General features: G+C 36.4%; 1 protein-coding gene across 4 annotated transcripts; it reads left to right on the top strand.

The window, feature by feature from the left end:
• Positions 1-109: 109 nt before the first annotated feature.
• Positions 110-22887, top strand: tac1.L (tachykinin precursor 1 L homeolog). 4 transcript variants are annotated; one of them, NM_001096537.1, is given in 7 exon segments: positions 214-270; positions 492-738; positions 12939-13038; positions 13609-13632; positions 16497-16517; positions 16520-16550; positions 22318-22887. In NM_001096537.1, coding segments are annotated over 6 exon segments (324 nt in total). In that variant the 5' UTR covers positions 214-270; positions 492-627; the 3' UTR covers positions 22355-22887.
• The last annotated feature ends 1482 nt before the right edge of the window (positions 22888-24369 follow it).

Raw genomic sequence — 24369 nt, 5'->3', positions numbered from 1 at the left:
AAAGGACAAGAAGGGAACCCTTTAAATTCTGTAATGGAATATTGATAGGAAATACTGCTGGGGAATATACGTCATATTGTTTCCCCTGCTTCATATGGTAAATAGACTGAGTGCAGTAATTAGATTTAGGAGCACGAAGCTCCTCTGGACCTGCCCATCTCCACTTATATATAGTGGAGAGCTCTCCAGAGTGTATTCAGATAGAAACTGTATTCACATGCACACGAGCCTGGGTGGGTGACAGAAGAACAGCCTCTTCTACTGAGTACAGTAAGTGCATAGAGCATGTCATTCAGGATTCTTAAACTGCTTGATCTCACAAACAAATTTGCAGGATATGTAAGATTTGGGGAAAACTGAATTCAACTGCTGTCTGTTATTTATTTAGACTGTTTCTTATACACCATGTATTCATTTCTTTTCTTCTGTTATGTCTGTTATTTTATATTTAATAGAAAGTAATTTTCTACCTTTTTTTCTTTCTGTTGCAGAAATACAGATCCACACAGCTGTGCTGCTTCTAAATATTGTTACTGATCCTTGTGCACTTAAGTGTCTTCTCCGCACCTGCCTCTGAAACCGTGCAAGGCAATTTATTGCAGCCTCTTACAGTGAATATAGGGTGCCATGAAAATCCTCGTAGCTTTTGCTGTGATTCTTCTGATTTCGGCACAAGTCTTTGCGGCAGAAATTGGATTAAATGAAGACAGTGACTGGCCTTACAGTGACCAAATTCAGGTGAGATGCTCATTAATACGGACAAGGCAGCTTAAAATGCTGAAGCAGACTTTTTGATGATTGTATTTGTAGTCAGAACTACACATGTATAGATGTAAACCTTACAGGTAGAATATATGTGTAAAGAGAGAGAACACAGAGATAGAGATTTTTGCAAACTTGTGCCATCAGCAATGTAAAGTCTATAAGTAAACTCCATGAAGTGACCTGACTGCTTCTGCTTCCTTTCCATACTTTTTTCTACAATGTAAATCCATTGCTTTTGTATTAAAGTAGAGCAAAAGTGAGAGCAGGAATATATTTACATGTAAATGGCAGTGGTTTTACTTTTACAGAACCAAACATTAATACAATGTTCATTAAAATGAATTAAATGCGTTTATCTCCTATCCTATTTCCCCTTTTCCTGCAACGTGTCATTTAGCAGAGAGCGCAGAAAATATGCCAACAATAAAGTCAGTAACAGAATTTACCACAGCTTCCAAACTTGATTTGGAAATGTGACATACAGTAGAATAAGTCTAAATCTTTGATAGCTGTGCAGCCAGAAAGCTATTGATCCGATCTTTTGTGTTGCTTAGATGTAAGAAGTATATGTGCTGTTTAAGAATTGTATTCTGATTAGGATACAATTACCTGTCACTGCCAAACAGCGACTTTCCCCAAATAAATGGACGATTTCCTATATCAAAATACAAAATATATAAATTTACATCACACCTTTTAATCATTTAAACTTCACTGACACCATGTGTACAAATAACTTGAAGAACTGGCAAACAACGTGAATTATTAATGCTGGGGAGTCCCAGATTGCTGCTGTTATTGCCTGTTGCAAATGAACAATGGTTTTTCCCTGGTGGCTGAGTGTTAAGATGAGTTTTCATAATGATCTCTGGGTTAAGGTAATTGTAGAGTGTCTTCCTCTCCTGCTCTAGATAATTGGTGCATTTACACAATGATCAACTGCTTTCCTCTAGTATGACTTTAGCCAGTGAAAAGCATATTTTGGGAAATCTGAGACTATCACTAAAGTATTGCTATTCCTCTATTTCCCAGGATGTATAAATATTTCAGCACAGGGGGAGACTTGGACACACTGCATTTGCTTCCTTTGCTTTTGACTTGCTCCTTTGGTGGTTAACTCCCCGTGGGGCATATTTATGAACGTGCTGCTTAGCACATCTGAGATCCGTAAACACAGTCCTAATCTATATGCCATAAATCAGCAAAACCTGTTTGGCATAAAGCAGGTCTCCAGGGCACGGAGAAGAAAATTTCTCCAGTGTCCTGTGAGTTAAATCATCTTTTTGGAGAAAGAAATCTCAGCATTGTCCCAATCACTTTAACATTTACTGTGAAAACCATGTAAGAAAACCTAATACTGTCCTAATAGAAGTATAACACGGGTTGCTTAGAAAAGTGGAAATCAATTATACGTAACACATTTATTAGTATCTCTTTAAGCTTTATGTTCTCGCTTTAGAACTCAGCGAACACAGCACTGAGGATAACGGTGTTTATTATATTTAACCATAAATATTATACCTTAGCCTATTTATTCTAAAATAAGTCAGGAATTTGATTTATCCTACCATTCAGACACATCGGGGCTGGTTCACTATGGGTCGAATATCGAGGGTTAATTAACCCTCGATATTCGACTAGGAATTGAAATCCTTCGACTTCGAATATCGAAGTCGAAGGATTTAGCGCAGAAAATTCGATCGAACGATCGAAGGATAATTCCTTCGATCGAACGATAAAATCCTTCGAATTGAACGATTCGAAGGATTTTAATCCAACGATCGAAGGAATATCCTTCGATCAAAAAAAGTTAGGCATGCCTATGGGGACCTTCCCCATAGGCTAACATTGACTTCGGTAGCTTTTAGATGGCGAACTAGGGGGTCGAAGTTTTTTTTAATGAGACAGTACTTCGACTATCGAATGGTCGAACGATTTTTAGTTTGAATCCTTCGATTCGAAGTCGTAGTCGTAGTCGAAGGTCGAAGTAGCCCATTCGATGGTCGAAGTAGCCCAAAAAAACCTTCGAAATTCGAAGTTTTTTTACTTCGAATCCTTCACTCAAAGTTAGTGAATCAGCCCCTTATTGGCAGCACTTTCATTATGGCAAAGGCTTTATTATTTGTGCTCAAAAATATCATGACAAACATATACATGTAACCTTTATTTTATACTGATATTAAGGGGCAGATTTATCAAAGTGTGAGTTTAAAGCTTAATAAAGTAAAAACTCACCCACTTTCTGTTTATCAATAGATTGTGGGTGAGTTTTTATTTATTGAGCTCTAAATTAATCTGCCCCCAAGTAGTTAAAGGCGAAATATTGCCAATTTATTTAAATGATCTAATTTTTCCTGTCGGCTACCTCACATACTTGTATGAATATCTGTATGTAGTTACCCATTGCTGACATATTGTTTGCTATTGGGATGTTCTATGTAATATAGTCCATAGATTTCATGAACAGTGCCCTCTTATGACCTCACTAGAATATATGATTTTAGCACCTCTAAGTGATAAGATGCTTAAAAGGAAAAGATACAATATATACTATACTTTCTAAACTGTCAGTCTGGATTCTTCCCATGAGGAGCAGTGCATGAGGTGGGCACAGACTGAAGTCCAGCTAGGTGGGATTTGGGGCTTATTTATAATTCTGGATGTTCCTTGCAGCTCAGTCTAAAATCTAGTTGAGATTGGGGGGCAAACACTTCTTTGTTTTCCTCGATATTCCTGGATTTACAGCAGGATGACAATTATAGGATTAAACTTGTTAAGAATGATGAGATGCTGGCCAAAAAGGTGGGCTTGAACCCAAAAATGTGTTGTTTTAAAAATATAATACTGAAGGAAGAATTAGGACCACATACTGTATGGCACTTATTGACATTTACTTTTTTTTCACCAGTTGGTCACCTTGCACCTAATACTTTAGAAAATAAAGCAAGCTAATCTGTTCCATAGAATGGTCCCCTAATTAGGCACAAAAAATATTCACTATTTTCCAACAGTTTTCATTAAAACAATAGAGTTTGGAAAAAGCACATAGTGGGAAATGTTTCCAGCATAAGGCAGTTGAGCTGTGTTTAGCCCCAGCAGTCTGTTGAACAAGAAGCAGATGTTTGTCAATACCCAGAGAACAAAACATAGATGTGGACTATTAAATATTTCAGGTTGGGCATTGAGAAGTGCTAATATTTGCATGCTGCAGCTTAGAGACACAAGCTATATTTAGGAAGTTTTTGTATCATAACAATGGAAAGAAATTCCATGTAGAACATAAGGTAAACTTGGAATTGTTAAAGATATCAATACCTATTGTTGATGATACGATTGGATATATAATTCATTTAGTTTTGTTCCATTTCTACTCAAGGCTGAAGGCAATGTAAGAAGGTAGGGGCTCCATCTGAACATACAATGCATTTGTGGGCTGCGCACCCCTACATCTCATAAGGGCTCCTATAGTGCCTGGGGGGCAGGGAAAATACCCATTCTGACCAAACCTATGAACATCCCTGTTCATTTTTCTTTATTTAACATCATTTCTTATACTGTGCTAAAATAAAATATATTGCAGTCCTTAACAGAAAAAAATTGTATTAAGGTAATAGGTCATACACCAGTACTCACTGGAACCCCATATATACAACCTTTTAATCATTTATAATAGTGAAAATGTAATTTATTCAACAGTATTATATTTGCATGCAATATTTAGCAATTCTATGCAAAGCATTGCCCATATCATATTTGATACCTTATTGCAGTATCTTCCACTTGCTCACAGAGCTCATTTATTTCCCATACTTCAACCTTTTTATATATGGTGGATACAAGAAAAGGATCTGCTACAAGGGATTGTGCAGCTATTACTGAACTATAACTCACAGAATGTCCCAATAGCATATCCATGATTTAGGGTCATTTGTGTTGTCTTGGAAAGGAAAAAAAACATATTTTACTTCATTTTTATTAGGTTGTATTATCTTGCTTGGAATAGAACCATATAGTCTCGATAATTGACAGTATTACATTCTATAATGGCTATGCCACCTGGATACCACTATTGACGGTGAGAGGTGATCACAATGCCAGCAAACATGAAGGAACTAGGTGTGGCATAAGCATCACCATTCCTATAGAATGCAACAGTTGAAGGCATTTTGATGACTATTTCCCCCTAAAAACCTTCAACCACAAGCAGCTTCTTCCCATTGAGGGTTGCACTATGAAGTGGCATTGGCAAAAAATCTACTTGATCTTATGTTAGAGACTGCACCCATCCCTCATTCACTACTACAATAGAACAAATAACTTGAGGTATATAAAAGCATTTTTTCTTGCCATCAAGCTTATGTGTGCCATTTTCCCTATGGCTGGTGCGCATTTTAATCGAAAGCATGCTGAAGTATACTAGGTGACCCCTTCCGTCTCACAGCAGTAGAAGTACATGTGTTCCAGTTGTGAGCAAGAAGGGTTCCCACAAAAGCCTTCAATCACCATTTGGAAATCACCATTAATAAACAAATCAATTGCACAGGAGCCATTCGCTCCTTATAATAAATATGGTGAGTAAATGCTCTAAATTAATGCCAATACCTAACAACTGGCATGTCTAGTTGTCTGTCAAGTGTCTTCCTATGAGGTGAGAGTCACAACTAAATTGTGTGTCATTCCCTTGTCTTTTATCACAATTTGGGGCATTTTATCAACTTCTTGTGACCAATGGAATAATATGTCAGCCAACATACTTTGTCTCCTATTGCCCTTAAAGTTTAAACATTTTAGCACCTTATATTATTGCCTTTTACCAAAGTCAAACAATAGCCTAAGAAATATGACAATCGCCATAGTTACTGCATATAATGGTGATTATTGCTTCAAAATATGGTATATTGGGACAAATTTTGCTGAATAATAATACTGCAGTTATAATATGAATGGGTTGACTGGGACAGTCTGTGTTTTGTTCCCCTATGGCTTATTTTGTTTGTGTTTCCTACTTAAGCCCAATTAGTGTCAGTTAGTCAAATGGTTGCCTTAATTGATCTACAGTAGGGATAGTTTTATGGCCTTGCATCAAGGCCTGGATTCCTCAATTGCTTGCATAATGCAATTGCTCCCTTTAAGGACAACAATTTTGTACAATATAGGTCTTGATGGACACTTTTCTCCATGATGCCAGTTTTCTGAATCCAACTTAAGACATTTCAAAGTCTAATTTCATGTAATATAAATTCAGATAATGCTATGGGGATGTAGATAAGATGTATGGTTATTCTTTTTGTCTTGTTAGCTGGAGTTCTCCTGGGGCCACTTTACAATGCTTAGCTGATGTTTCAACTGAAGTTTGACCTTGGAGAAATCTTATTAATATATTGAATAATATATTGATATCCTATATAGTGACTGCTGCACTCGTTTGGACAAAACTGTTTCCAGACTGCCCACTCTGGGATACAAAATGCTTTGTGCAAAAACCTATAGGAAGTTGTATAGTTCCTGTATAGGAAGCCTAATATTATTTATGTACATACCCACAAAGACATATTGAGTGTGAAAGGCCATAAGTCTTATATTGATGTGTTTGTGGTGCCCATTAAGGGGGTTATTTATCAAAGGTTGAATTTTAAAGCTTTGTGAGCTTTTTTAGACCTTGAATGAGCTCGAATGAACTCACAACTCGAATGATTTCTAATTTAAGAAAAAACTTGACTGCAAGAAGCTTGAATCACTGAATTTGGGGTTAGCAACCAGAAAGCTCTAATTGAGTTTTCGGCAAAAAAAACTGAAAACTGAAGTTTTCGAGCGAAATCCACTGAAAAAAACTCGAACATCATGGCTATTAACATCTTCAAATGATTCAAGGGACCTCTGAGTTTTTAATGAAAAATACCCTCAAAAACTTTAATTTTTCGTTGGAAAAAAACCTCAACCTTTAATAAATCTGCCCCTAAATGTTCAAATATTTGTCGTTTTCATTACCTCTAGTATTCTATTTACATAGAGATTAGTCTCTTTCTGGTACAAACAGCATTGCATTTTGGTTAACTTTTTCTCCCATGGCACCTAGCATGGACCACTGCCTACAATTTAGTTGCAGTTGACTCTTGAACTGCAATCCCTATAGTGCTGCCAAACTGGATACATGTAGGAACCAGCATTTAAGTTTATCAATTTGCACTGTAAAGTTTAATCCAGGCTAGTTTGACCCTAGGAAAATGCTTTGCATCACCCAAGTTATTCTTGTGGAGACCTTCTCCATGTTCACCATTAATTAGGATGGATGGGCTTTTCTTGCCATAAGCTGTGGTCTTGGCACTGCAGTACCCCTTGGGTAAGACAAGGGAGCAGTTTAATGGCGAATAAATGACTTTATCCTTACAGCATAAGATGACAGGGTACTTTAAGGCACAACATGGTTGTTTTACCTTATGGAATATTGCTACTGGTAGTACACTGTCATTTAAATTGTATAGCCTTGCACGTATGCATATGAAATATGGTGCAACTGGCGAAAAGTTTTTAACTAATCAATTATATTCAATAACATTCTGACTTCTAGAAACTCTGTGTGGTTTTTCTGTTAAGAATATTGTGTTGCCGGGACAATGTTACCCAGCTTTATGGTCACAAAGTCACCTTGGGATAATCTCATCAATTATCCCAAGAGTGGCTCAATTGAGCGTGTTGTCATTGACAAAACTATTTATCAGAGCTCAAATAAGCCAATAGGACTTATAGATAAATTACGTTAACATGATAAAGGTAATTGCTGTCTCTACAGTAAATCAATTTAAATTCCCAACAAGATATACTAACAAGGGAAATTATAAGCAGTTCACTTTTTTTCAGACACATTTCAGTGTTTTGAATTTTTGCAATCTACATTATTCTTGTACTTTCAGTTTTATTGAATTTCTAAAACTTTTAAGTCATTATTTTGAAGAACCCAGAGGAAACTATAATCAATTGCTTGTCCATATTTAAGCCTTATTTACTCCAACTCATCCATTCTGCGTGTAATAACATTACTGATTTCCAGCCATATGTTTGACCTGTTTTAGTTTTTGTGGATGGACTTTAATAACGAATTACCTTCAGGACTCATTTCAACTCTGAATCTAATTTGACTTAATGAATCTTGCTCTATTTGGGCAGCGAAGGGTGATATAAAAGAAATAAATGATCTCACAAAAAGGAACTGCAGGCAAGTTTTTTGAAAGATGCATGTGAGTGTTTAAAGGAAAGGGATCCCTATGAGACAAAAAAGCACTGATACATTTTAAAAGGCATTATCAACAAAAAGAACTCCTGAGATATCAGAGATTGAGGTAGCAGAGCAATACTATATGATTTGCTACACATGAGAGTAGGGACTTCTATTATAAATGTAGCATCTTGGTAAAGCAATAAAGCATTCAACAGTTCTAACAACCAATGAGTGATTGTATATCTTATAACCATCATAAATTTAGGTATGCAATAATGACACAAGGTTGTAAGGAGAAATATAATTCTGTAGAGCAAGGGTTTTTAATGGCTTTTGAGAGTATAGGCATCTACAAGTGAGTTTCAGGAATTGCATTTTTTTTAGATCCAATTTAGGAAAGATCAATTTAGCAAAACAGCCTAAATTAACACTGGGAAGGACAACCATTGACTTTCTGAGTGTTGCTAAACTACAACCCCCCAAAGACTGCCAGGAGGGCAACAGCATTAACAGATTTCCATATCATAGGTGTAAAGTATAGCTTTAAATGAACTTAGATTATCTTGAAAAAAATATAACTGAAAAGAAGACTAGGGAATGTATTCCCATAATGAACCAATCCTAATTCATCTAATACTGCTGGAGCTGTGTCAATAATCTAATGCCTTTCAGGGGACACCAATTCATTTTGCAGGAATCTATATAGGAACTAAAGAAGGGTGCATTTATATTTGAATAAAACCTCATTACTTATTCACCACACATACTTGTCCTGTTAATGATTTTTAAATATAGTAATGACCCTCCTGACTAATACTGCCAATCTATTTCTTACAGCCTCTGGGTATCTCTAAAGAGCAATTTCTATAAGTGTTTATCAGTTGTCCCTGCCTCAAAGACACAATCAGTTTGTTTAGCAGGCTGAGAATATTGATGTTAGGGTGTTGGGAACTGTAATATTCTATGTGTGCTGCTTGGGATGCAATCATATAGCAACATTACACATCACAAGGGAATAGGACTACTGTATTAAGGGATATGCTATTACAATAGGGTTATAATGTTTGCTTTCTGATATATTAAATACTGAGCTAAAGAAAAATTATATAGTCTTCAATAAATAAATATTAGCTGCATAATACAGCAATCAGTATGGGGACCTTGCAGTTGTATAGCCTTTTATTTGATGTATTTGAAGTGTATCTATGATATTGTTGTCTAGCTAGAACCTTAGATACAGTATAATTGTATTGTATAAGTGTGATTGTTGGATGGTTAATCTGCATACTGAGGCTTTTTTGTACCACTATAACTCTTCTCAACCCTTTTTTTCTTAATCACACAAACTAAGAAGGGCACAGCAAATAAGCACAGCAAAGCCCTTATTTATGCTTTCCCTTTCTACTTCCAGTTTCTTTCCATTCTTCTGTCTTTCATCTCCTCCCCTCATCTCTCTGCTTCTTCCACCCTTTTCTCTCTAACATTTTTTCTCATGATCTTAGCTTTCTTTTCTGTGTTTCCCCTTTTTTGTTTATGCATGTTTTTCACATCCCTCTCATTCCATTTCCCACACCTCATATTCTGCTGTTCCTTTTATCTTCTTTTTGATTTTGGCCTCATTTTTCTTTTTTCCCTTTTCCCCGTTTTTTTTTTTTTAAGTTTTTTGCTTTTATAGTTCCAATCCTCCTTTTTCCACCTATTATATAAGGGATTGTACAATACTCGAATGCTTTATTTATCAGTAGGTCCTTCCAGCTGACAAAAGGGAACCCATTCTGATTAGAAGGAAGGAGGTTCTGTCTAAATATTTTTTTACAGTGAGAGCTGTGAAGATGTGGAATTCTCTCCCTGAATCAGTCGTACAGGCTGATACATTAGATAGCTTTAAGAAGGAGTGGGATGGCTTTTTAGCAAGTGAGGGATTACAGGGTTATGGAAGATAGCTCATAGTCCAAGTTGATCCAAGGACTGGTCTGATTGCCATTTTGGAGGCAAATTACCCCCCTCTGAGGCAAATTGGTGAGGCTTCAAATGGGTTTTTTAGCTTTTCTCTGGATCAACTAGCAGTTCGGTAGGTTATATATAGACTTAAAAGGTTGAACTTGATGGACGTGTGTCTTTTTTCTACCTAACTAACTATGTTAGTAAATATTTTTGGCCAGATATTCATTTATGCCATTCTTTTCTTTCTGTGTCCCCAATTTGGTCTTAACTTTCACCACTAATTTTGTTTTTTAATTTGCACCCCCCAAAACTCTTCCCCTTCTATTACTTCTATTTATTTTCCTCTTTCATAGTTTTACCTTCGACAATGGTAGTATCAATATACATGACTACGACAGATAACTTGCATAGAGATCAACAAATAAGGGAACCACAAGGGTATTGGATGAGTTTGACAGCTGTGTGTACAGTCCCCACTCAACACACTTCTTTGCAGTAGTAGGAGTGATTTCCCTTAGACATCATATTAGAACAATCAAAAGATAAGGCAAATTATTTGGCCACAGAAGCCACACCTGCAGGTTGGATGTGGCCTGCACCCTGCTAGATGGACATCCCTAATCTATGAATGGCACAGATATACTTGTAACTGGATTTGTTGTTGATAAATTTTTTATGTGATGGGATTGAAATGACAACAGGTGTAAAATATATTTTTGAGAAAAATCATCAGCACATCCAATGTTGTAAAAGCAATCAGCTTTAGATATAAAATGTTATTCTATCTAAATATGACATTTTTATGTTGTGGTGATAATACCAGGTAACGCCTAAACTACCCCGTTAAAGGATTATAATATAGCGAAATATCACGCTAAATGACATTACTGCATATTATATAACTGGTATCTTCATCTATTTAATACTAGCGGTGGGAAAAAATATAAAACGGATCGTTTATGATATGGGATGAAGAAAATAAACCATTGTATTTTAAAGTTATTTAAACTTTTCAGAAACTTCTGAAGTTTCTCATGGGCTGCTCTGCTGTAGATATGGAGTGGGCTCAAATAAATGTACAGTGACCCATTAGAATCTATTAAGTACCGCAGTGCATGGTGCATCATGTAAAACCTGATATACATCTCTTCACATGTCATTCATTATTCCCCAGAAAACTTCACTGCAGAATCCCGACCTCTAAAAACTCTCTCTGAGTCATGAGGTCAATTTACCATTATATGACTCTAAAACACATTATACCATGGCTTAAATAGTCCCTCCATACATCAGTCAGTTAGAGAACATAAACGTTATTCAACTCAGTTAAGCTCAAACATGAAGTGGTTTGTAGTTCCAAATTATAAATTATAATATTTTTTGAAAATGTATTCATGAGCTCCCTAATGCATAATGTGACTTTGAATTCATTACTTATGCTGACTTCTGCTGACAGCAGATTACATAATATGATATTTAGATGGTAGCGTGATGGTTCTTAACATTCGAACTGAGGAGACATTTCAAATTCAGGAGTAATTTAATAGAAGTCATGAATGTAGAAACCATAAAAAAACAAGGAGTTGCAGTTTATTGGCCCGTGCATGCTGCCAAACTGATGGCTTACCCAACAGATGTCTATAGGGCATGTCAGCAAATCCCATCAGGTGAGGACTCAATTTTGATATGCTCCTCGCCCAACTATTCTGCATAGACACCCATTAAAATTCTTATTTTTGCCTAGGGTGTAAATCATTGGATTAGAGCCCAAATTGGGTAAAAAAAATCTGCATAACAAATCCTCAGGTGCCCAGCTAAAGGTTTCCGATTAGGTTTGGCCAAATGCTAAGGACTGGGTTGCCCAACCCTGCAAAAAAATTCAAACAAATCCTGGATTTGGTGCATTGAAGTCAATACAAATTTAGGCAACAAACAATGTCTTCAAAGAAAATGGTGTAAAAGGCAGTGCAGTTTCACTCTTTTCATGCCAGCATTTTACATTCGGCTGCACATTAACATAAAATAATTACCTGTGATTTTACACAGCTTTCCATGATTTTAAATTGGTGCTGCAAATTGGATTCTAATGACAGTTTTTGTACACTGTTTTCTAAATATACTCCTTAGTGTAGTTTTCCATTAGACATGTATTTTCTCAGTGCAGTAGCCAAAAGCTTTGTGCCTTTTAGAACAACATGTACAGCAGAGGTGAATCCAACATGAGCTAAGTTAAGAGATGAATGATAAATGAAACTTTGCCACCACATGGCCCAATTAAGGAATGATTATACTTCTCCATCTCTTTTGTTTCTCATGCAAAAATAAGTACAAAATAGGAACATATGAAGCTATTCATGACTAGGGGCACAGTGGTTACTATTTACAGTCTGACAACAGAATTAAACAAACAATAACAATAATTCAATGCCAAACATGCAGCAGATTAAATGAGCAGCCAGTAGATGTGCTGAAAGTGGCAACTAATTGCTGAAACCATTCAGGACTTCACTACCTGATTGCAATAGATGGAAAGTTTGTATGCCCTTAACATGAATGTATAAATGATATAAATATATTACTAATTAAAAGTGTTTTACAACATCTTTCTCGCTTTAGCAAGGGGAAAAACAACTTCTCGCTGGTGGATCCAGGACTTTAGGGCTTTTTTTGAGTTTTTTTTTTGAATTCTTAAATGTGGATCTTCAGCAATAAGATGGGTATGAGTAGATTTGGCCTAATGCTACCATATGATATGCCCTTAATCAGAACGGGTCTGTAAGTACCCACCTATAACCTGTCCTGCGGTTTAACAAGAGAAACTTTGTTATTGGTTATCCCCTCTTTCACTGAGCAATGTTTGTGAATAGTAGATGTGATTTTGCTTCAATTGTTACTGCTCCTTGGCAAACTTAGTGCCTTTTTACATATAGGGGTAAAAAATAAGACTTTTATTCCTCAACATCTTTTATATTTAATATAGCTGTGCAATGGTAACATATTTTTCATACCATAGGAGGAAATACAAGGGCCCGTAATCGAAAGAATTCTGCAAAGAATTGCAAGGAAACCCAGACCTGACCAGTTCTATGGCTTAATGGGGAAACGGAATAACGGTATGGACCTTACATCTTTTGGCTTACAACACTGTTTTTGACGTATTATTATGTTAAGCTGATTAAAAAAATGGTCCAGACTTGTTATTCAACCAATATACCTAACCTATCTAGTTGGGTTATCTGCAGTGATGGGCCTTATGGCTCTCTTCCTGCAAACACCTAGTCTGCTTCTCGCAGGAGCAAGCTACAACCAATAGAAACATAATGGTCCACATAGTTGCTAATGTCTCAGAGCTATGGTCTTAATGGAAACACGTCTCATGAAATTAAAATTTCATGCATGGCTAGATCATTATGGCTGGGTCCAGCAATAAGGAAAATATGATGAAAAGATTTACACATTACTTTGAAGAAGCCATTTGCTTAACTTGCACTGCAATTAGGAATGCATGATGAAATACTTTTAATGAAGGGCTCATGGGAACATGTTGTTCTGCTGTATGCTTCTTTAGCATCATTTTAAACATGTCACTACAGTTATTCTGATATACCTTAGTATATTCTACAAACTTTCTAGCAATTTATTTATTTGAAACTAAGAAATTCTTTTTTTTTCTCCCGTTTTAGGATTGGGTCAAATTTCTCGCAAACGTAAGTTGAACGGCACGTCCGGTTTGTGATGATACATGTTCTATACAATATGGTGCACAGTACTGAGAACTGTAAATTTTTTTGTTTATCAAAACTGTATGTTGCAGTGCATTTGTTACGGTACTTTGTTTCTGCTTTGCATCAATTTTCCATCCATCCATTCTCACATTTTATTGCTCTAGATATTTCTGCCTGCTCTTCTGCTGTCCATTTTTAGACCAATATCACTGAAAAAAAAGAGAAATTTTATTTTCCAATATCAAAAGACTACACAGCTTTTACAATTTTTAATAAGGTTCTGCAAATATGGCCCATGCCATCCCACAGGGAACCCCAATTGCTAGAACACAGGCACGCAGACTTTGAATCAGAAAATGGTAGTTTGAGTTAAACAAAAGGAAACATAATTAAAGGGTAATTAAAGCAGGGTCTTGAAGAATAGAAGGGTCATGTAATAGTCATGAAGGGAAGCATGTACAGTAGATAAAGTACCTCCACTAGTGGTAATATTCTAAATTTATGCATGACTATTTGAAAAGAGGGGCTAAACAGAAGAAGAACAGGGATAACAAGAAAAAACTTACTTCTTTGGTGGATACTTAATTCACTTGCCACCTGTACTTCAAAGATCCAGTCTTTGGTGCTAAACCAAATGTTCTCATGGACTTTATTCATTCCATAGTGCAATTGTTATATGCTACTGAACACTGCCTCTGAGCACTAATTCACCCTTGGGGCTATTAGACATATTACTTGTGTAGAAGGACACACACACAACCCCCCATAGGCTAAATCACGAAGTTCCATAGAAATGCCTGGCATACATCGTGTTCATTGTGAGTGGGCATTTCACTTTTGTTTTCTTATTCCAGGATTTGGTCAAATATCTCGCAAACGTAAGTTGAAATTAACTAAGTAGAGTATTAAAAAAAAGGAAAATGTAATAATTTGTCAAATGATAAAGAGTAATTGACTATTACATTTTGTATGGGTTTTGTTTAGACATGGTAGAACCTCTTGGCGTGATTTTAAATAAAGCATAGTTGCAATGCAAGAATTGCAAAATCAAAGCCATAAAGCTGATGAGAACTTTATCATAGTCATCTGTCCAGTAACTGAAGGGCTGCAAAACGGATATGTCTATTATACAACTTGAATAGACTAAGGAGTATTTTTATCAAAGAGTGAAGTTAGAGGTCTCCACAATTCTCTAGAGTGAAATTCTCCATTCATTTCTATGGGATTTTTAAAAGAGTATTTATCAATGGGTGAAAGTGACAGTTCATCCTTTGATAAATACGCCTTTCAAAATCCCATAAAAATGAATGGAGAGTTGGCGCAATTTCACTCTTGAGGACTTTGTTGATCTCTAACTTCACTCTTTGATAAATATACCCCAAAGAGTGATGCAACAATGAGCTCTAAATTACATCTCCCTAAAGAATAAAGCATAAGACATGTGTTTGCTAAATAGAGTTTTCTCTTAGTTTAGTTGCCAACTGATATCTAAGAGAGAAGGAAAATAATAAAAAAAATCTGTAGGCCAACAGACTGAATTTATGCCAAATTAAATTATCCATATCTTCATAATGACCTTGAATACAGTACTAGTAACCTTTAATGACTGTGAGTTAACACTTATGGAATAAATGTATATAAATGCTACATTATGTCCTAGGAATACTACTTTATATTTCTTATACCCCTCTCTTTCTAATTTTTTTTGCCTTTGTTTATTGAAAATTGACAAAAATCTCAAATAAGGAGATAGAAAAAAAAATATTGGTAGGGTTACTGAATAACATGAATAAAAAAATCTGGAAACAAAAAGGAGAAAACTAACAATAACATTTATAGCAACCAAAAAGTCAATGGCTTTTACTGGTCTAGTTAAATAACTAATACCCCAGTATGTCAGTGATATATATATACCTGAAAGCCAAATCATTCTCTTTCTTATAATGAAACATTATATTTTGATAAGGACTCTTCAAATAGCATATTTCATTAAAACAACCCAGATCCATGGAGTAATTGTCTGTCTACAACTCAGATGAGATACTACTAAAATGCTAATTCCATATTCTGAGATCTGATAACGATACTATGATTGTGAACAGAGGTGTTCTTATTAGACTTAAAGAACAATGACACAATAAAAAAACTTTAGGGTGATTGTTCCATTTCCCGGTGCCCAAGTGCACAACCCTTAATGCTACTTAACAAGCACCCGGACAAAAATTAGGCACAGCAGAACCCTGTCTCTACCAGTACCCCATTGTGGGCTGTACCCCTAACACCCCTAACATGTGCACCTAAATGATGAGCAAGTTAGGGGATGGGTAAGGGACGAGAGGGGGTGCCTTCCCCTCCTGCCCATTTGAAGACTTTTTCTGAGCAATTAAAATGACACAATAATGCAGTGTCTTCTCCCATATTAAGTTTTGTTTTCTAGATCTCAGCACCATGAATATAGTGTTGGTTATATTATCTATGTTGTTACCAAATGGATAGTGTAGTGTCATTCAACTGCACTTACAGAATGAGAATAGTCTACAGAGCAATGATTTGCTTACTTATCAATACAATTATTTTGTAAATAATGGAGCATTTGATGGATGAATGTATTTTCTCAGAAATATTTCAAATGCATTGGGATAAAGAGCATTATCCTGTTATTGGATTGTTTCGCAGAAATGTAAGTGACTTTCCTGCACCTGTGTATTAGTATTTAATCATACAATAGCTGCGTACTTGCCAGGTAAGATGGTCACATGTGATATTTTAAAGCTGTAGGATAAGTAATAAAATGATAAATGTTGAATGGCAATGAAACAGCACCCATCAAATCTATATTTTTTCAGGGTATAAATCAGGTTCCTTTTTTGGACTTATGGGCAAAAGATCTTTAGACTCTGGTATGTATTCCCCTTGTATGTGAGAAGATAATCTGTATATGCCAAAGTCTTGTGACGTAGCACATTAAAAGGGGAAGTTAATGTAAAAATGAACTTTTTATTATCTTGTTATTTGCCTAAGTGACTTTGCAACTGGTCTTTATTCTAATCAATGTCCCTTTCTAATTTCTTTTACTCTACAACTTGAAATTGAACAATATCAGGGGCATAGGCGCAGTGACTATTGTGACCAGAAAGCAGACTGAGACTAGATTTTCACTGCTTCTCATAATATTTTATTACTTTCATTTCTGTTTAGGCCCTTCCAGCCAAACAACTTAGTCTGTGACCAAATAGCCAAACTTGGGAACTCTATAATGGATAGTTTGGGCAAAGCATATACCACTTGCAAACTGTCTGCTCCATACTAAAAGTTTGTTTTTAACTGGACTTTCTTTTTAATGTGAGGTTTGTTTTTCTTAAATTGTTTTAGTTATGAGATTCTTTATTCCCCAAACAGAACTAAGAAATTGGTGCAAATATATTAATTCATTTACAGTATTACATAGAGATTACAAAGGTGGGGATCACCATGTTAAAACGGTCCATTCCCCTATAACACTGATCGATCTGGTTCATGAGAGATTGGCAAGGTAATTGCTTGGTGCCAGGAGGTGGCTAAGAAGAGATGCCCTAAAGAGGATACCCATGCCACTTTTAATACTTATAACCCTAGTGTCTCCCTTTTTCCTATCTGACCTTACATTTACTCATTGTTTATATTACTGGCCAGCCGGAGTGGAGTAGAATTACCTGTTTTAATATGGTGATCCCTGCCTTTGTGATCTGTATGTAATAAATATGCAGTATGTACTGTATACCTATTTGATATCAAGGAATTGTTTCACACCATGTTCTTAGTTTTAGTATTTATTCCCATGTGTCCAGAGGTTTGTAATGTGTTTGGTACTTTGGATGTGACCCTTTGTATCAGTGATACCCTTTGTGATTGTTTGCTATTTATCTCCATAATTTCTATATCTCCCCAAGAGATTGGGGTTACAAGGATGGTCTCTACACATCAGGCTGACACTTGTGCTAAATTATAGCAAGCAATAAGCAGTTAGTGTATAAAGTGCTCTTTGAATTGGTTGGTTATGTATTACCAAATATAAGTATTAAGGAACAAGGGGCCGTGTGGTTTAAATGGTTAAAATAAGTAGACAAAAGCCACTGCAATGCTTTTCATTCATTTTTGTGCCATTTCAACCAGGCTTGGCACCCAGTTTAAAGGGGTTTTCGCAGCAACAAAAATGCTCTATTACACACATAAGGGGGCACAAACGAACACACCTGCAAGCTTGGGTACTCTAAAATGGGCATATTGACATAATTCATTAAGGTGCTTGCCTCAGTGTGTGCTCCTGCACTTCTGCGTGGTTGCCAATGCATCCATCCTGCCTTTTCTGATGAATGGTGCACAGCTGTTCTAAGTGACACTTGGGAACCCTGGAGCTACTGTCATCCTGAATCTAGTGGTACACCTAGTAGGCCACATAAACAGGCAAACCAGACTTGTACCTGGTGAATGCGATGCAAACACCATTTTAAACATGTGCTTCAGAGAGCAACATCCACTCCTAGGTGTAACTTGCACCCACTTTGTGTCAAAATGCAATTTCAGTTGCATCCATATTCAAGTATCAGGCGCAGCTGAGGTAGGCACAACTCGAAGCATTGCCACGGTTACTCTGATATTAAAAACATGGAGATTTGCATTCAAAATTGCACTGTGCACACGTAAATGAAATAAATAAATTGTTCCCAATAAAATTTGGGAACAAACATGGCATGAAAATCCCTTTTGCCTTTTTCTCAAATGATTCTGAACAATCTCTTTTTGAATTTATTACCAAAATAACTCCTATTAAGCATCCTATTTATATGCCTATACAAGTCAGAGGTGTCGTTCGATAGCATACACATCAATCTTTCATTGCACAACCTAAAGCAGTCCCCAACCATTTGAAGAAATGACACCGCACAGTGGCGCTTTCATTTGCCTAGGATTGTATGGGGTCAGAATTTCTAATAGCTGGAAATCTCAAAATGCAAAGTAAAATGAGATTTAAAGTGGATTAAAAACTATACATTAGTATCTATTTCTATGTAAAATATAAATTGTTTTACATATTATAGTATATATTTGTTTTTCATGTGAGTGCAGCTATGGGTTGAAGAAAGAGACCTATCAATTGAGACCTTTTGATTGGATGTACAACATAAGAGCTTTTTTTATGCCATGCAGGCAACATGCCACCCTTCTCTGATCAGACAGACAAACAGACCATTCCATTTCACATTATTTGTGTCTGAAAGGCATAATTAGCCCTCACAGACAATAAAAGCAATTACAATTGGAGCTGATTACCGTGACATGAAATATGCCTGAAAAACATGATGTCCCTCGTATTGGATCTGTCTATTATTCAAGAGTAGGTGACCCATTTCTATGCAAAGCAAAGTATGGGGAATAAGAGACCCAAGCCTGACAACATTAAAAAAAATATAGAATTCACGTCATATGTTGCGTAATTAACAGCCCCTTGAGTGCATTCTTTTAACTTTCATCATTCTGTGAACTAATATGCAAATGAGTGGAAAGAGAGAGCTGAATTGCTGCAGGCACCAGAATTGCTGAGACAGCAGAAAAAAGGCAGATTCGAGATATTTGAAGCTGTGACTTGGTAGGAGACAAGTAGAGTTTGGAATTGCTCCGTTTTAAAACAGGATGATTTAATTATTAACTTCATACAGCATATATCATATCCATTATAATTCATGTCCATCTACAACCTCAGTGTCCATATGATTTTGAATGTACATTCACACATCAAGGTCCCAAAACACCATAGGAGTCATTTACGACCACAAATGCAGTGTGCTAAATGCAAGCACGCTACTATGTTTTATTTCTACCCATATTGCAACATTTTTTCACATTATCCCAGTTTTACTCTACAAGGAGTTGCATTTGGTGCAATTGCATTAAATCATCAAAATGCACACAATTGCACTTTTTGCAACAATGCGAATTGGGCACAATTACATTGAAAATGTTCACTGTTTAATGAACTCAATGACTCCATATGCCTCTATACAGGGACTCCCATATATTTGGTAAATAGCTGAAGATGGTTGCTCTGTATTGTGTCTCCCTATCCACTGGTGTTGTGTTTCCGTGTCTCCGTTAGCCTGTACTCTTATATTACATCAGGCACGTTTTGGGACTTAGGGTATCACAGTTAGGGATGTAGCGAACTGCCGAGTATGTGTTCGCGAACGCCGTTCGCGAACACCGGCAAAAAATGCGAACAGTTCGCGAACAGTTCGCGAACAGTTCGCGAACTTCGAACATCCGAAAATCGTTCGATTCGAACGATCGAAGGATTTTAATCGTTCGATCAAACGATTTTCGTTCGAATCGAACGATCGAAGCCATTCGATCGAATGATTTCATTCAATCCAATGGCTTCGATCGTTCGATTCGAACGACAATCGTTCGATTTTAGCGATCGAATGGTCGAATGGTCGAACGATTTTGACGCGAACGCCTATTGGCGAACGTCGCGCGACGTTCGCGAACTTGCGGCGGACGCGAACAGTCGAAGTTCGCGCGAACTAGTTCGCCGGCGAACAGTTCGCTACATCCCTAATCACAGTAAACCTGTACAAACATCTGGGTGTTTCTAGAATAGGTTAATTGTGTTGGAATTCTGTATTGCCATCACTGGAACTCAAATTACAAAAGAAATCTCCAAGTAGGAGGTTTGCGGAGCTTTTAAAGCAGACCTGTCACCCAAACATAAAAAAGCTGTATAATGAAAGTCCTTTGCAAGTTTAACATGAAGTCCAGATTCTTTTTTTCATTAATACATCTATACCTGTTATAAATATGTTTAAATAACTGAGCTGTCAACCATATATTGCCTGCCCTGCCATTATGCCTGAGGCATAGAGGTGGGGCAGTCAGTAACTTTCACTTTCCATTCAACACTTCCTAGATGTTATTTTTTCTTAGGGTCACTGGTCCCCTTTAACATCTCAGACTCCTATGGTAGTATTCTTTTACATTACTGAAAGTAATACTTTTCTGTCGGTAATAGCTTGAGCGGGCTTGAAATATCTCTTCATTTCGGTTACAGCCACCTACCTCTACAAGATGCTGCACATTTATATCAGCATCTCCACATCAAATGCGATTTTTGCCGCTTTCCCTCTAAATTGATGGCACTGAGCTGCACTAATCTGAGCACAACATGCACGGCTGATTTTAAAATGCATTTTCTCATATGTGCAGCTGTTATTCTGTCAGATTATGTGTTAGAAAAACTCTTGGTGGGTTGTTGAAAGCCAATTTTTACATCTTATTTCTTATATATGTTTTTACAAAATCGGAAATGTAAGAACTTGAAAAATAGGGCAATAAATATGCCACTTCAATGACTGTTTCTCAAGAGGAATAAAATGCCATGGTTCTTACTGTTATTCCCATGACAAGGATCAAAATGTGTCTTATTATACACTGTCTTATAACATTCCATTAGATCTGTGGGTTACTACTAGTTATGCCCAAGCATACTGCCCTTTATTGAAGAAGGTCTTATTTCTTCTTCTGTGTTCTCCCACCACAATCCTTGTCTCCATTCTCTTCTTCTTCTCATTGAACTGTTTTCTTTTTACTATTTTCCATATAGATATATCCATGAATATATGTCATAACATGTTGGTAGCTGTTTATATGGTGCAAATTAAAGGGGACAACTTAGACTGCGGTATATACATATAAGATGAGAATCTGCTAATCCATCTGGCAGATAGTTATCTTGAGGTCTAATTAGATTTTCACAAATGTCTCCTATTTACAGTATGTCATTTCCACAGGAGTAAGGGAGACATAGTCCAGCTGTCAGAATAACATGTGCAACAGAAGCAGTTTACACGCACAGCAATTTATATATCAAATATAATAAATACAAAAACAATACAGAATGCTATAGTGGTGATAATTAACAAAGATAACTGGAGTGGAGTAGATATATTCTGTTCTGCAATGGCTAAACCTTATAGGTTTAGGCTTGTCCATATAAGAATACCATGGTCCATGGTCCGATTGCACCTGCCTTTGCTGCACTAGCAATAGCTCCACTCATGAATCTTGCAATGTCTAAAAACATTTTCTTATGTGTCCTATTTATCCACACTAACACTAAAGGGCCTATTTACTAATATTCAAATGGCTATCATTTTCTCAAATCAAATTTTTTCTCTACAAATTTGTGTTTTTTTTTTAAATTTCTCTAAAACAGTTTAAAAATCAGGAAAACCTGGGGGTCGAGGTCCTATAGAAGTCATTGGGAGCTGCACTGCTCCCATAGGACTTTTTTTAACCATTCAGACTTTTAGAGGTTTTTGGATTTTTTTTGAAAATGTCAGAAAAACTCAAGATTTTTGGAGGTTTTTGAATTTTTTTAGTGCATCGTTCAACATTTTTGCTGTGCGTACGTTTTTTATTCCGATCTTTTAATAAATTTCATGGCATTCGTGTTTTTTTACAAAAAATTTGTTTATGCGTGATTTCAAAAACCTCTAAAGTCAACAAAATGAGAATGTTGATAAATGGGCCTCCCCATTTCAAAAATATGTCAAGATTCAATTTGAAAATGAAAGCAGAAATATTTTTACATTAAAATATCTTACAATACCATTTCATTCATTTTCCCTACAGGATCTTCAGAAAGAAACTCACTACTGAATTATTATGATACCAGAAGAAAATGAGACTTCCTCCCACTTCCCACTACTATTTGTTAATCTTCATTCATTGACCTGGAAGATGAAGTGTAATATGTTAATATCCAGTAACACGAATACCTATTTATTTTAAGACTTGATTGTTTTAGCTTCTATATTCAATAAAGCTATTATTTTTAATAGTGTGGCAAGGATACTTGTTATCTATGTGTGCTGTTATCCTTCAGTTAAGACTTTTTAATGGACGAAAATAAAGAACAGGAATGACAAGTAGAGACATGAGAATGGCCTGTTCACGATATGCGACACTAAACCGAAACATCACTTTCATATATTTAAAGCAGTGAACAACAACAATGTGGAGTGCAATGTGGAGTCCAATGTTTCCATGTTTCCAAGAGCTCTTGTATCTTTGTTAATGAGAATAAACCAGTATCATTGCAGCATGTTTTTTTTTATGTGAATCCAAAGTCTTCATTTCACAGTATAGATTTTTTTCTGATAGTGGCACTTTGAATAAAAAAAATTGAGATTTTGCAACATTTCTCTGTGTCAGTAGCATATTCATTGTACAGTTGTTATAGTCAATGTTGGATGGAACCATGAGACAGGTGTAGACTTTGGCATGGCTCATGTTGCAGAACCTCATCTACATAGCTATACTGGTAGTCCTGCTATAGCTACTGTATAGGGTCACCTTTCCCTGAGATACTCATCCGAACAGCTTCTTCAGCTCAACTGACTGAGACAAAATAAACTTTAAAATCACAAAGTAATTATTAAGAAATAACTTACCTAAACTCTGCTTGCGCTCCTCTTCAGAAAACGATAGGGCGATCCATCGTGTGGGGCTTGATTTCTCTTCCCTGCCTTCCTTGGGAGATAGCCAGGGAAGCCTTTTCTGAAGAGGAGCAGAAGCGGAGTTTCGTTAAGTTATTTCTTAATAAAGGTTTTTGCGATTTTAAAGGTTTTTTTTTCTATGTATACTAACCAATTTTTAAAAAAATCTTTTTGATGTTACTGGTCTCTTAACTGTGATGGAATTACCAAGGTTTCATGAAACTCAAATCGGATGAGTAGTGAAACGCCTCCAATGATTAGTCAGCAAGTCCAGTTGCTCTAGATTTAATTCTACTATATATTCCTATACCTCCTACAGAATCTCCCTTTGGAAAGTAAGTTTGCTGTGACTAAAAGTAAATACAGCTTATACTTCCTGCAATAAGTTCAGATTAAATGAAAAACATTTACAATTAATTATACCTTAAAGCCTTTAAAACTTTCAGTGGTGCATTATACATACACATATTCAGGAGCTGGCACCAAAAGTCCAACCTGAAACTCTACATGTAACCAATCATCTAGAAATGGTGCCAGTTTGGAAAAGTGTGTTTTGCACACATGTTTACATCAGTGTTGCTCACTAAGTTTCCAGTATACCCGTGGTTTGACTGGCTGCTGGGGCACCAGGAGAAAACTCAGTGGGCCTGTCTCTGTTGGGCCTGACTGACCTGGTGGTGTTTTGTAGGTGCATCGGTGGAGCACTAGGAGGCCAAAATGGGTGGGTGATAACCTGCTGCTGTAATAATTATCTGTGCTGGCAGCAGTAATCATTGTAGCGTGTGGGCTGATGTGCAGGAACGGTGGGCCCTTAGCTAGATAGGCAAGGGTGTGACAAGAGTGGTGGGGGCACTTTCCTCAGGTTTTCTGGCAGGCCCTGCTTCCCCCAGGCCAACACTGAGTATAGTTCAGGAGCATCTCATTGGGAAAGGCACTTATTGCATTCAGAGTTTAGTAAATAACTCCCTTAATCTTGTGCTTCAAAAATATACTGTATAGCCACTAAATATATATATATATATATATATATATATATATATATATATATATATATATATATATAAATATATATATATATATATACATTTTTTGTCCGGCGGAGAACGGTCGTTTGGTCGATTGGTCAGGTTTGATTTTGACCCGACCGATCCCGCCGGAGCCCATGGCACATCGTAATCTGATTGTT

This window comes from Xenopus laevis, chromosome 6L, assembly GCF_017654675.1.
Source record: "Xenopus laevis strain J_2021 chromosome 6L, Xenopus_laevis_v10.1, whole genome shotgun sequence".
In the NCBI taxonomy this organism is placed as follows: domain Eukaryota; kingdom Metazoa; phylum Chordata; class Amphibia; order Anura; family Pipidae; genus Xenopus; species Xenopus laevis.
The sequence above is the reverse complement of the archived record's forward strand: the minus strand, read 5'-3'. Positions and strand labels throughout refer to the sequence as shown.